Source organism: Octopus sinensis, linkage group LG21 (assembly GCF_006345805.1).
Source record: "Octopus sinensis linkage group LG21, ASM634580v1, whole genome shotgun sequence".
In the NCBI taxonomy this organism is placed as follows: domain Eukaryota; kingdom Metazoa; phylum Mollusca; class Cephalopoda; order Octopoda; family Octopodidae; genus Octopus; species Octopus sinensis.
The window spans coordinates 23,608,295-23,621,641 of NC_043017.1; the positions used below are offsets into that span (position 1 = coordinate 23,608,295).

Genomic DNA, 13,347 nt, shown 5'->3' on the forward strand with positions numbered 1-13,347 from the left:
TTCGTCCTGTTTTGTCCCTTTATGTTTTCTAATCATGTGTGTCAGCCCTTGTGGCCAATAAAAAGAATTTATTATTATTATCATCATCAGCAAAGGCGTGGGGCTGGCAGAATCGTTAAGCACGCCGGACAAGATGCTTAGCAGTGTATCATCCGTCTTTACACGCTCTCAGTTCATATTCCCGCCGTTCATTCTATCGGGTTCCATGAAATTAGTACCAGTCACACACTATGATCGATGCAATTGACTAAACCCTTCCTCTCCACAAAAAAACCCCTCAAGTCTTGTGCTTACAGTAGACAGGATTATTATTATTATTATTATTATTATTATTATTATTATATTATTATTACTAGTAGTAGTAGTAGTAGTATTGTTATTATTATTATAGTTCTGATCGGGATATGTGGTAGCTAATAACATATTGATCAATAATTATAGACAGTTATTGGCGAAGAAGGGTAGCATTTTACTGTTTACCATTTATTTACGGAATAAACTAAATCATTTCCTTTTTGGTTCCTCCACCGAGTCTCCTAGTTCGTCACCACCACCACCACTACCACCACCACTTTAACCATTACATAACCAATTACTGCTTCTACTATTACTGCTACTACTAGTCAACGAGGGATTTTTCGACTTTGCTAGAAATAGCAGCCAAGTTTCTCATGAATAACACACACCTTTCTGTGTTGCATGAAAAGGGAAAGCATACAGAGGGGCAACCTATGATAAGATGGTCGTGGTTGGATTGCCTTTGAACAGTGCTGACCCGCGACTAAGCATCAGCAGCCACTACTAACACTGCTACCACCACCGCTACCGCCACCACCACCATCACTAACCACTGTCACCACTACTACTACTATCACTATTCACAAGTTCTTGTAGTGTTTATTATTATACGATGTATGTATGTATGAAGTAACAACTGTAAACACGTCGCTTGCTCTGACGGCTTTTTCCCTTCTTACCTGACCATGGAGCAAGGCGATGATAACACCACAGAAGTGTTTGATGTATTACCCGCTATACCTGATACATATCTCGATGAACATGGTAAGAATTGCTCTGTTATTGCTTTTTTTCTTTTGGTATTTATCAATGTGTCTGGAGTGTGTATCGGAAACCAATAATATTAATAGTAATTGTAGCTGTTTATTGTCGTTGTTTCTTTTATATAAGGATTGGTGTAAGTGGTTTTCTGGTTTCTTCGGTTTTTGTTTTGTCGTCTTTATACTATACTAATTTTGGCTTTATTTGAAATGCGAGGTGGGGGTCATTGCTAATTGAAACCCCTTACTTAAAGGTCTTGTGTAGCTTGTGTCTTGTGCAAAGTACTAGCAGGGTGTTGGCTGTAGACATTTGGGGCTGGAATACGACGAACAAGTTATATATATATATATATATATATATATATATATATATATATATATTATATATATACACGCACACACATATATACATAGACACACATGCACTCATACAATACTCAGGCACATACAACACACACACACACACACACATATATATATACATACATAGACACACAGGCACATACAACACACACACACACATATATATATATATATATATATATATATATATATATTATATATAGAAATATACATGAACGTTTGTCTGTGACATGGTGCATGTGTCCGTGTCTTTCACCGAGGAATTTTGCCAAATACAATAACACTGCTCCCAATGTCGGGAACCAACAGTTTCTCATAAAAGATAAATAAAGTTGAAACAAGGCTAATGGTTTTATTGACATTATTAATATAATTTAAGAAGAACACAACTAAATTTAAACTTTCTCAACGATGTACAAACTGCGCACACACACACACACATACATACATACACGTTGCCTATACATATATACTCGTTCAAACTAAAATATATTACTTCTCTTTGGACATTATGTACTCTATATTGTTACCTTTTAGAGTACTTTTCACGATTGTGTTGTAAGTATATTCGTTTACTCGAATGTATCAATGGAATTTTATTGAGAAATAGTTGTCATTAAAATTCCTAGTTCAAATCTCACCGGCGTTGTCCGTGCCTGACGTCCTCCTGGGGTTGGTTAATTGTCAGACAAGCACCTCATTAATCCATTCTTAAACATTTGCGATTTTGTACCTATGTGAGGATTCCTTAATTATTTAGAAGACTAACATTTGTAGCGACTGATAAAACGCACTTACTAAATCCTTCTATCTTATACATGTGCTTAAAGAAGAAATTTAATTATAGTAAAACAATAATAATGTTCCCTTTATTAACCAATTAGGGTTCACTAAAACATTGTGGACGGTAATAAAAATAATAATAATAATATCAATGGTTTCAAATTTTGTCACAAGGGCAGCAATTTTTGTCTGGAGGGGAGTAGTCGATTACATCGACCCCAGTGTTTCAACTGTACTTAATTTATCGACCTCGAAAGGGTGAAAGGCAAAGTCGACCTCGGCTGAATTTGAACTCAGAACGTAAAGAGTTGGCATAAATACGCCGAGACAATTTTTTTTTTCTAATGCTCTAATTAATAAATTTCTTACAAAGACATTGAGAAAAAAAAATTTGAACGTGACACTTTTTATTGTATCGAAATTTTGTTGAGTACTACACACACCTTTATGAAATTAAAGAGAATAAATCAATTCGACAGAAATTATGGTCCCACTATTGAGCTAACCCTTGTAATAACTTCGTGCATAACATTTTTTTCTACGAAGAAATGGAATGTTGTGAAATTCATACATTTCTCGGGTGTTTTAAATTGCCGTCAGTGAACAGGTTACCTTCCACCGACCGAGGTCGCTTATTAGGCTTTTCCAGTAGCTTATTTTCACGAGACTCAACATATCTCAACTATTTCAAAAACAACATACTATTATTGATATAATTTTATTCAGGTAAAAATCCACCACATATTACTAGGTTGCTTATTTCAATCGTAGTGGGACGAAAGATAAAATGGCCCTAATGAATATAGGAATTCATTCACACTTCAGATAAACAAGATATATTTATTGCTCGGTTTTAATTTTAAATCTTGAAACTTCTCTCTTTCTCTCTTTTTTTTTTTTTTTTTGTTAAGGAAATTCGCGTATGTCAATTAAAAAAAATGCTCAACTCATCACACTCCCTTATTTCGTGTTTTGTTTCATCCATTCTCTTTTTTAGAGCCTCATCACTCGTCAAAGAGTGAGATTATTATTATTATTGTTGTTGATTTACTGTGGATTGTCAAAATCGGTAGAGTGACGGACAAAATGCCTTGCAATCAATATTTAATAGCATTATGAGTTCAAATTCAAACGAAGTCGTCTTGGTCTGTTCACCTTTCACTACCAGTTGAGATCGATTTAATAAACTACATCCACGCTCCCCCAAATAGGGTCTTGTGTCAGTGTTAGAAATCAATATATTTTGCATTATGATACAACAGTTTGTGTGTGTGTGTTGGAGCAGGTATGGAAAGATTTTCGTTTTCTTACAGTTAATGAATATAGTTTGTACATTAAAAAAATCCCTCCTTTAGGCAGTCGTTTGATTCTTTCTGACACCTGCCGTAGGTAGACCCATAAGTTTTTATTTTGATAATTCACCTGTTGTTTAGTTCTCTTGCTTGGAGCTGTGATGAAAGACTCCAGGCGAGACCATCCTATCTTTTTTTTTTTTCTTTAAAAATGAAAGCAGTATGATTTGAGAGATATAAACAGTTGTTGCTAGAAGGTTGGACTAAGGAACTCGTTGGTTTGTGAACTCGCTGGCTTAATAATACCTGTTCAGCCTTTAAATTGACACACATTAAATAAAATAAGGGCAAGACTTGTGTGTATAAGCAATTATATATATGGACACACACGTGTGAGTGTATGTATGTATGTATGTATGTATGTATGTAGATATATACACACACATGTAGGTACTATTATTCTGTACCACAAAGTATATCTATAGATTTTAGTCTTACACTATGTAATAAACAAATGTAAATGACTTGTCTTTTTATGATATATCTTTGTGAATAGAAAAAGAGGAATCAGTCAGACAAATTTCATTTCTATGTTGGAATTTCATGAATGACTATAACTTCTTTGTGTATCTTCAAAGACTCCTTTTAAACTCATATCTCTAAGGACTTAAAAACTCATTTCATTTGACCTATTCAGCCTTTTGAGACAAGTATTCACAACAACATCCAGTCTCCCTCGGATAACTTCTTTACTAAATATCATTCATATGCATTACCTGTCTGTACCAATGCAGTCTTCCTTCTTGTACATTACTTCTAATAACTTTTACAATCATTTTCCTCTCTCAGCTTTTCTGTATCATCATATCCCTAGAGCAGTGCTTTTCAAACTTTTTGCTGGAGCGGAACCCCAAGGAAACATTCCACTGGCTCGAGGAACCCCTGTGCAATAATTTAATATAGTCTTATGCACACATATCTGCACAGGAGAATTAAAAATTACTGCCGATTTTAGCAGTTTTGTAACTTCTTGCGGAACCCTGGTTGAAAACCACTGCCCTAGAGTATGCTCATTTCATTTCTCTTTGGCCTTCACATATCTTCTGCATTTAATGCCTATATCTCTCTACCATGCAGCATCACACATTGTACTAAAGCATCATAAAAATCTACCATCTCCTTGATGAGAGAATCTCTTTGTTGCCAACGGATGTGATAGCTCCCTAAACTTTTCCCACTCCAATTTTACTTTTCGTCTCCTAAACTCTCAGGCACCTGCATTCTTTGTTAATTAGATAACCTAAATCACAAAAGCTTCCCACTGTTCCTTAAAAATTTAATGAGTGTTTTTTACATAGACACTTTCAGCTAACCTAGGACTGAATATGTGCCACATGCAAAGCTTTCCTTTATCAATATCTTACCTGTGATCCCACATCTCTTACATAACCACAATTGACACAACTGACAGGTACACTGTTTGGAATTACTATCTACCCGTTTTCAACCAATGGAGCCTGATTATTAAAGCTTGCACCTTTGCTACAGTTACTTTGATTCCAGGCTTTGCTTCTATAAATGAGTTTTCTTCTCTAAATTGTTAACACATTCAGCAATGAGAACTAGGTCATCTGTATACAGGAGTTCCCATGAACAGCCTGTCTTAAACTCATCTGTTACAGTCTGGAGAAATATAATTGACATCTATCTTCTTCTTCTGCTCAAACATGAAAATCGCCATTACAATCCCCAATTCAAACTTCCTTCTTCTCCAAATCAACTTCCGGCCTGATGTCCACAGCAAGTTAAAAAGATTTTTATCTCATTTATCTTCCGTACCTCTCATTCGTTAAATGTCTTAACTTGCTTTGTTTTTCCTATCTTTCTCTACGAAATTTAACCGTTTAAGGTTACCTTCAATCCTTAATTCCATCTTTCCGCCATTTGGCAATGCCTTCTTCGTCTTCTTCTTCTTCTGCTCAAACCCGTGCAGGTGGCACGTAAAAAGCACCCACTCCACTCGCGGAGTGGTTGGCGTTAGGAAGGGCATCCCGCTGTAGAAACTCTGCCAGATCAGACTGGAGCCTGGAGCGGCCCCTGGCTTCCCAGACCCCGGTCAAACCGTCCAACCCGTGCTAGCGCGGAAAACGGACGTTAAACGATGATGATGATGATTATGATCTACCAACACATTAAATCCCTCACTGAATCCCTCAATGCCAACTCTCACCTTAATAACATTATCTCTGCACATGGCTTGCACACCTCTGACAAGCTATTTACTCTTTACTCTTTTATTTGTTTCAGTCATTTGACTGTGGCCATGCTGGAGCAGCGCCTTTAGTCGAGCAAATCGACCCCAGGACTTATTCTTTGTAAGCCTAGTACTTATTCTATTGGTCTCTTTTGCCGAACCGCTAAGTTACAGGGATGTAAACACACCAGCATCAGTTGTCAAGCGATGTTGGGGGGACAAACACAGACACACAAACATATACACATACATATATATATATATAACAGGAAGCTTTACGAAAATAAACAAAAGACGAAGGCAGGTGGAGTACAAACAAACAATTGTATAAGTATGGCGCTCAGGAATAGAAATAATATATACATATATACGACGGGCTTCTTTCAGTTTCCGTCTACCAAATCCACTCAAGGCTTTGGTCAGCCCGAGGCTATAGTAGAAGACACTTGCCCAAGATGAACGCAGTGGGACTGAACCCAGAACCATGTGGTTGGTAAGCAAGCTACTTACCACACAGCCACTCCTGCGCCTATTTATCTGTTTAAGCTATTTATCTTCACCAAAGTTTTTAGCAACTACAAGACTACACAACACAGTACACTGTCAAAAGTTGTCTCCAGATCAACAAATGTGAGATATAGTGGCTTACTCCTAAGAACTTATTGTTTCATTAGGAAGCGAGCTTTAGTTGTGCTTCTCTTATTACAAATCCAATCTGCAATTTATGCTACAATTTAATCCATCAGCTTGACACTACTGAGACTGGATGTTACAAGAGCATTTTCTTTGCTTTTGTAGCATTTGATGACGATGATATGTCATTCGTTGAGTATGACACCACTCTGTACTCTCTGATTGACTGTATGCACTCTGCATTTTTGAATATTTTCGACATCCAAATAACTATCCCCGATGGTTTCGCAGCTTTCTCTACTTTTAAAGCCATTTCAACCATATTAATGCCAACTTCTACAGCTGGTTTCCCCCTGTTTGGTCTACTTAGCATTTCTCTCCCTCACATTTCCACTTTCTACAACCCCTCTTTCTAATATTTCCAAGTCCATTTCCTTTCAGTTAAGGGTGATAAATGAGTCCAAGTACATTTTTCCCCATCAGCATCTTGATTTACCCTGACATGTTACTTTGTAATCCAGACTTCACACCTCCATTCCTCTCATTAGTAAAATTCTTGCTTTCAATGTCTCTTCATAGTGTATAGTCATTAATGAAATTCCAACATAGAAATGAAATTTGTCAGACTGATTCCTCTTTTTCTATCCACAAAGATATATTATAAAAAGACAAGTCATTTACATTTGTTTATTACATAGTGTAGACTAAAATCCTAAGATATACTTTGTGGTACAGAATAATAGTACCTACATGTGTGTGTATATATACGCCTACAGACATACATACATACCTGACGTCCAGTTTCTCTTCTAGTTATTGTTATTTATTGACCCCTTTCTTTCAGTCTTTCCAGAAATTGTCCCTGGACTTTTGTGGCTCTACATAAACAGTGCTGTTCTACCACAATGTTACTTCTTATCTGACTGGTACTTGCTCCTGACACAGAGATTATTTGTGTCTCATGGCTGGTGGTCTTTGTACAAACTCCCAGTTGTCGCTTATGTTGTCTATAACTCCTTCCCATTTATCTCAACATGTGCCATGCTTAGAACCCCTCCGAATATATGTAGAATGATGGGATCTTTTGGTTTGCTTATATATATATATATGTAACTATAAACAGTTATATGTAATATATATATACGTATGGTACATAACTATAAATAATTATATACAATATATATAAAACAAAAAATATAATTCCTAAAACATTTACAAGTAAAATAATAGGAAAATGTATAAACTTTTATTGAAATTGAATCGTTCTGATTTTATAGAACTTTAAAATAAATGTTATGTTTGCTCCTATTTTTGGTTAGTTTTATGAATAATTTTAAACTTCATTTTAAAATTATTTTTCTTACTCCCAATGATACAAATATTTTAGCAATATCAGGTTTCTACTTCAGTAGAGCTGACAGTTTTTGTTGGTTCATTGAATCTCACAAATACAGTAAGACCAACTTCAGTTTACTGAGAGACATTACTACAGCTGCTAATTGAAATTGTAATAAGAAGAATTATATCTACAGAGCAACTCTTAAATTTGGAAGCATATTTTCATTTCTATACTGAACAATAAATTTGAGAAACACACCAGTCTTAGATTCTGTATTTTGAATAACTTTGCAGAAATATCTTTCATTTCAAGATTACTTCATAAAGCTCAAATTCACCTTTATCTGTCTATATTTGAGAGAACTTTTCTTTAAAGATACTTTATTAAATGCTGTTGGTTTCATTTCAGTCAAACAATAGTAATCCTCTAACATCTAAAAGAAATCAAAACTTTCAATCCAACTCGTGGAAACAGGCAAACCTTTCTTCCATTTCATTATGGAAATGGACAATCAATAGTTTTAGCGTTAGTCTTATCATTTTCTTCTTTCACAGTTAATCCTACATCATTGACTTATTCACCAGGCATTTGTATCTTTCTACTCGAATATCCTATTTATCACATGGTTTCTGCTCAGGTTGAAGTGGTTCACTGTTCAATAATTATTGACTGATTGACAATATAACCTTAAAGGGCCCTTAAACCACAAGCAGCATTCATAGTATGATGTCGGAGTCGTTTTTGATCACAATCAATCCAAATAAGATTTTTATTCCAAAAACAAAAACAAAAAGCAAAGCAAAATCAGGAAGTTTAAAGCCAAAATATTATTCAGTGCCTGCCTTATATCAACAGTTTGAATTTGATGATCATCTGATTTTCATTTGACAATATAGATACAATATAATAGGAAAATTTATTTTTATTGTTTCTTCTATTTTAATTCTACTTAGGCCAAAGTCAAGTTGTTCTTGCTTCTCTGAAGCACTCATACAATAAAACCAATTTTAATTCGCTGAAAGGTTGCTATAGTAAGTAGTTGAAATTGTAATGGAGAGCATTTATCTATAAATCTCTTATCAGATTATATAAGAAGCCATAGCTGTTAGATTGGCATGGCATTGAGATCAAAAGTATATGGTATCAAAGTGTTTATGAACTGGCTTCACAATCTTCAAATTAGACAGGATAAAACTGGATAAGACCATTGGATTCCTTCTAAAAAAAAATACAAAATAAAAAAACAATGGATATATCAGGATTACAAGGTGTTGAAAAGTTCCTGGCTTTGAGTAAAAGAAAATACAGAAGGATTGGTTAATGATTTTATTCAACATATTCCTCTCTCAGATTCATACATTTATTGCAGTGGTCTTCCAGTTTTTCTAACCCTGTAAAAGAACTGAGTAGTTTGGGCCCCTAACCATTATACCCTTAGAGCTAGGAACTTTTCAGCACCCCTTTGTAGAGGCATACACTCTTACCAGATTAAAAGATAACGCTCCTGCTCAAAAGTCACATTGACTGAGAGGGCCAGTTTCCCTGTTTCTGTGGTGTATATTTTCTCCCCTGGGTGGGACACCAGTCCATCATTGGATTACTCATTTTTGCTAGCTTAGTGGACTGGAACAACATGAAATAAAGTGTTTTACCCAGCCTAGGAATTGAAACCACAATCTTACACTCATCAGTCCAACCCCCTAAACACTAAGTCAAGCACATCTACTCCAACCAAAATGGGAGAAGGATTATGACACATTATAAAATAGGTTAGCAGTTGTTCCCATTAATTTTCTATTGAACACCTTTTTATAACAAGTCACATCTGCAGCAATGTCATAGCATTGAGCTCAAAAGTCATTTAAAAGTTGTTTTAAAATTATTTTCAGGATGTGTTAAGCGCCCATTTTAATTTAATTGGATAAACCCAAGAAAAAAAGAACTCATTTATAGAAATAATTTGTTATTAAAATTGATATCAACATAAGAAACAGTTTCTGCTATTTACTTGTGATGTGTTTGATATGGAGCAGAATCAATTACAAAGCCAAACTATTTAGCTTTATGAGTTCTATGAAGCAATTTCTGGTGAACAGTAAGAGTCCATCAACTGAATATATTTCATTCTGCAATTATGAAGGTTAATAGTCTTCCAGGATTCTTTGTCGCAATTCATGATATGATCAGAATTTTTAAATAATTTTTTTTTAAATCCCTTTAAAATTTCCAGAATTGCTTTCTTCATCCTGTATTCTTTATGATTATGCAATGCAAAAATTTAAGTTGTTAAAAATGTGAACATCTTATTGTATAGAACATCTTACTCGTTTTGTTCTTCTGATGTAATTTGAGCTTGAAACTCTGTAAGTAATTCCTCTACTTCTTATAAGATTTCTTCTTTTATTTTTTTCGTTGTGTGAAGAAGTATCAATGATGTTTTGCCTTTTCATGGATAATAATCTAATCCATTTTCCTGTTCCAATAACAACTAATTGACATTTCTTGAAAATAGCAGCTTTCTTTTTTTTTTTTTTTTGCTATCTTCTCTAGAGAATATAAGCCATCATTTCTACATCCATTTCTCAACAATTTTTAAATCCCTTTCCATTCATTGAATGGTTTTTTTTTATTATTTTATTTGTAGGAATAAATAGGCACTTTACTATTCTAAAATGCTTTGAACTGAAAAGGATGTTTTCTGTCCATAGGGTATGTGATAAAATCACATTTTTTTTTTTGGCATTTTACCAAACTCTAAGTGCCCTACATGTTACTAAGTCACATGAATGTAGGCCAGGCTGTTTCCTTGGTTTAGCCAATCCTGTTCTTGGCCAATACATTGCATTCCTATTCATACAGGGGTAGAATCATCCATATTCATTTCTGGAATAGTGAAGACTTGTCCTATTGGTTCTCTTTTGCTGAACCACTAACTTACAGGGATGTAAACACACCAACACTGTGGGAGACAAACACACACACACACGACAGGCTTCTTTCAACTTCAGTCTACCAAATCCATTCACAAGACTTTGGTTGACCCAAGGTTATAGTAGAAGATGCTTACTGAACCTGGAACCTTGTGGTTGGGAAGCAAGCTTCTTACCACACATCCACGTCTGCAATTAGAAAAAGAAAAACACCAATGTTTTAACCCAAATAAAAGGAAAACGTTTGAAAGACAAGCAAGCCATTAAGAATTGTTTGTCATTTTGAAAAAGAAGAATGAAACAAATATAAAGATTATTCAGTGAATTTTCTGATAGACTTGGTCTCAAGTTTTATGAAATCTTAAGCTGCAGCTAAAACCATTTGTCTGCCAGCTGTTGCAAGAAGGTTTTCGCTTGAAATGATAATTTTAAAATTAAAATTGTAAATGTCATATGAGGAAAAGCTGAAGATTGCTTTACTTCTCTGAAATCACAGATTTGTAGGGAGGACAGTGTATGAGAACCATGCTGTGGTTTACCAGCCTAAGAACAAATACCTTTGGAAATATAGTTTGAAGTGAAGTAGTGTGGTTGTACCTAAAAAAATGGGAGTTAGTCATGCTTTGTGATTTTCTTGTTCCTCCTAGTTTTGAAGCCTTCAGAAAAGATTATGGACCCTGTCCTTTTAACTTCAAGTGAAAAAAAAAAAAACACAAAACAAACAAACAAAAGACACAACACATACTCTCAAAAATACACTCACATACACACATGCATATATTCTTTTCTACTCTAAGCACAAGGCCTGAAATTTTGGGGGAGGGGGCCTGTCGATTAGATCAACTCCAGTACTCAATTGATACTTAATTTATCAACCCCAAAAGGATGAAAGGTAAAGTCAACCTTGGCGGAATTTGAACTCGGAACCTAAAGACAGATGAAATACCTATTTCTTTACTACTCAGAAGGGGCTAAACACAGAGAGGACAAACAAGGACAGATAAATGGATTAAGTCGATTATATCGACCCCAGTTTGTAACTGGTACTTATTTAATCGACCCCAAAAGGATGAAAGGCAAAGTCGACCTTGGCGGAATTTGAACTCAGAACGTAGCGGCAGGCGAAATACCTATTTCTTTACTAACCACAAGGGGCTAAACACAGAGAGGACAAACAAGGACAGATAAATGGATTAAGTCGATTATGTAAAGAAATATATATCGACCTCAGTGCGTGACTGGTACTTATTTAATCGACCCCGAAAGGATGAAAGGCAATGTCGACCTTGGCGGAATTTGAACTCAGAACGTAACGGCAGACAAAATACCACCAAGCATTTCGCCTGGCATGCTAACGTTTCTGCCAGCTTGCCGCCTTACACACATAAACAGATGAATTTTTTAATTTGTTCCTTTATTATTAGTCGTGGGTTGCTCTTTGTACTTCAGCTTCATATTGGAACAACTGCTGGCTTGTGTTGTAATGCGGAATCGCTTTGTTGAATAATTTCTCTGTTCAATAATCGTTTAGATGTACAGTAATCCCTCAACTATCGTGGGTGAAAATCTGCAAAATAGAAACAGTACTGTACTCTCTCTTTCTCTCTTTTACTTGTTTCAGTCATTTGACTGTGGCCATGCTGGAGCACCGCCTTTAGTCAAGCAACTCGACCCCAGGACTTATTCTTTGTAAGCCTAGTACTTATTCTATCGGTGTCTTTTGCTGAACCACTAAGTTACAGGGACGTAAACACACCAGCATCAGTTGTCAAGCGATGTTAGGGGGACAAACACAGACACACACACAAACACACACACCACACATATATATATATGACGGGCTCCTTTCAGTTTCCATCTTCCAACTTCACTCACAAAGCTTTGGTCGGCCCGAGGCTATAGTAGAAGACACTTACCCAAGGTGCCACGCAGTGGGACTGAACTCAGAACCATGTGGTTGGTAAGCAAGCTACTTACCACGCAGCCACTCCCACGCCTATCTATATATTTTTAAAATTATTTTTATAATTCATATATATTTATTCTATTACAAATGCAAAACAACACCATGGAGGAATCAACATAAGCTTAAATAATAAACCACGATAGGTGAACTCTGATATGGCGAAGGATTTCTGTATATCATGTTAATGCTGTCAGTAGGGTATTGCATGGTCTTGATTAATGGGGTTCCTTCATTAGGTTTGTTGTAGAAATTGCATTTGCTCATGTTTAGGTTAAGCGTAACATATAGGAAATGTATCTCCAGATTTGTATTTCTTGTATTTCTTTAGTCAAATTCTGTAAGAGTTTTTGTTTGTTCCTTTCAAAGTTTGCCGATGTCATGTCAATTTATGTTGTGGAATATGGCAAGTCCATCATCTCTATAAAGCCCAATGCAAGATAAACTCTGGTTACAGAATGAGTGAATATGTCATCAAAACCTCTCAAAACAAAACACTAAGTGTATCACACGTAAATACAATCTTAAAGATAGAATATATTACAATGATACTGAAATGAAAAAATCTCTTCTTCAACACAGTACCACAAACTAGCAAACCACAAAATGTACTTTAGACAACAAAATGATACAAGCAAATATCAGTGTAAATATGGGAGTTATAAACTTCATGACTCAGACTGTTAAAAATGAGTTGGTGGGGAGAAAGAGAATGAGAGACCAAACAGTATA

General features: G+C 35.4%; 1 protein-coding gene across 2 annotated transcripts in view; it reads left to right on the forward strand.

Moving 5' to 3' along the window:
- Nucleotides 1–472: 472 nt before the first annotated feature.
- LOC115222875 (phospholipase D1-like) overlaps nt 473–13,347 on the forward strand; it is a 194,355-nt gene continuing 181,480 nt past the window's right edge. For both annotated transcript variants that reach the window (XR_005003371.1, XM_029793251.2), the window contains exon 1: nt 473–1,062. Coding sequence is in view for 1 of the 2 variants with exons in the window: in XM_029793251.2 (XP_029649111.1) it covers nt 984–1,062 (79 nt within the window). In the remaining variant the exon portion in view is untranslated. The remainder of the gene's footprint in view (nt 1,063–13,347) is intronic.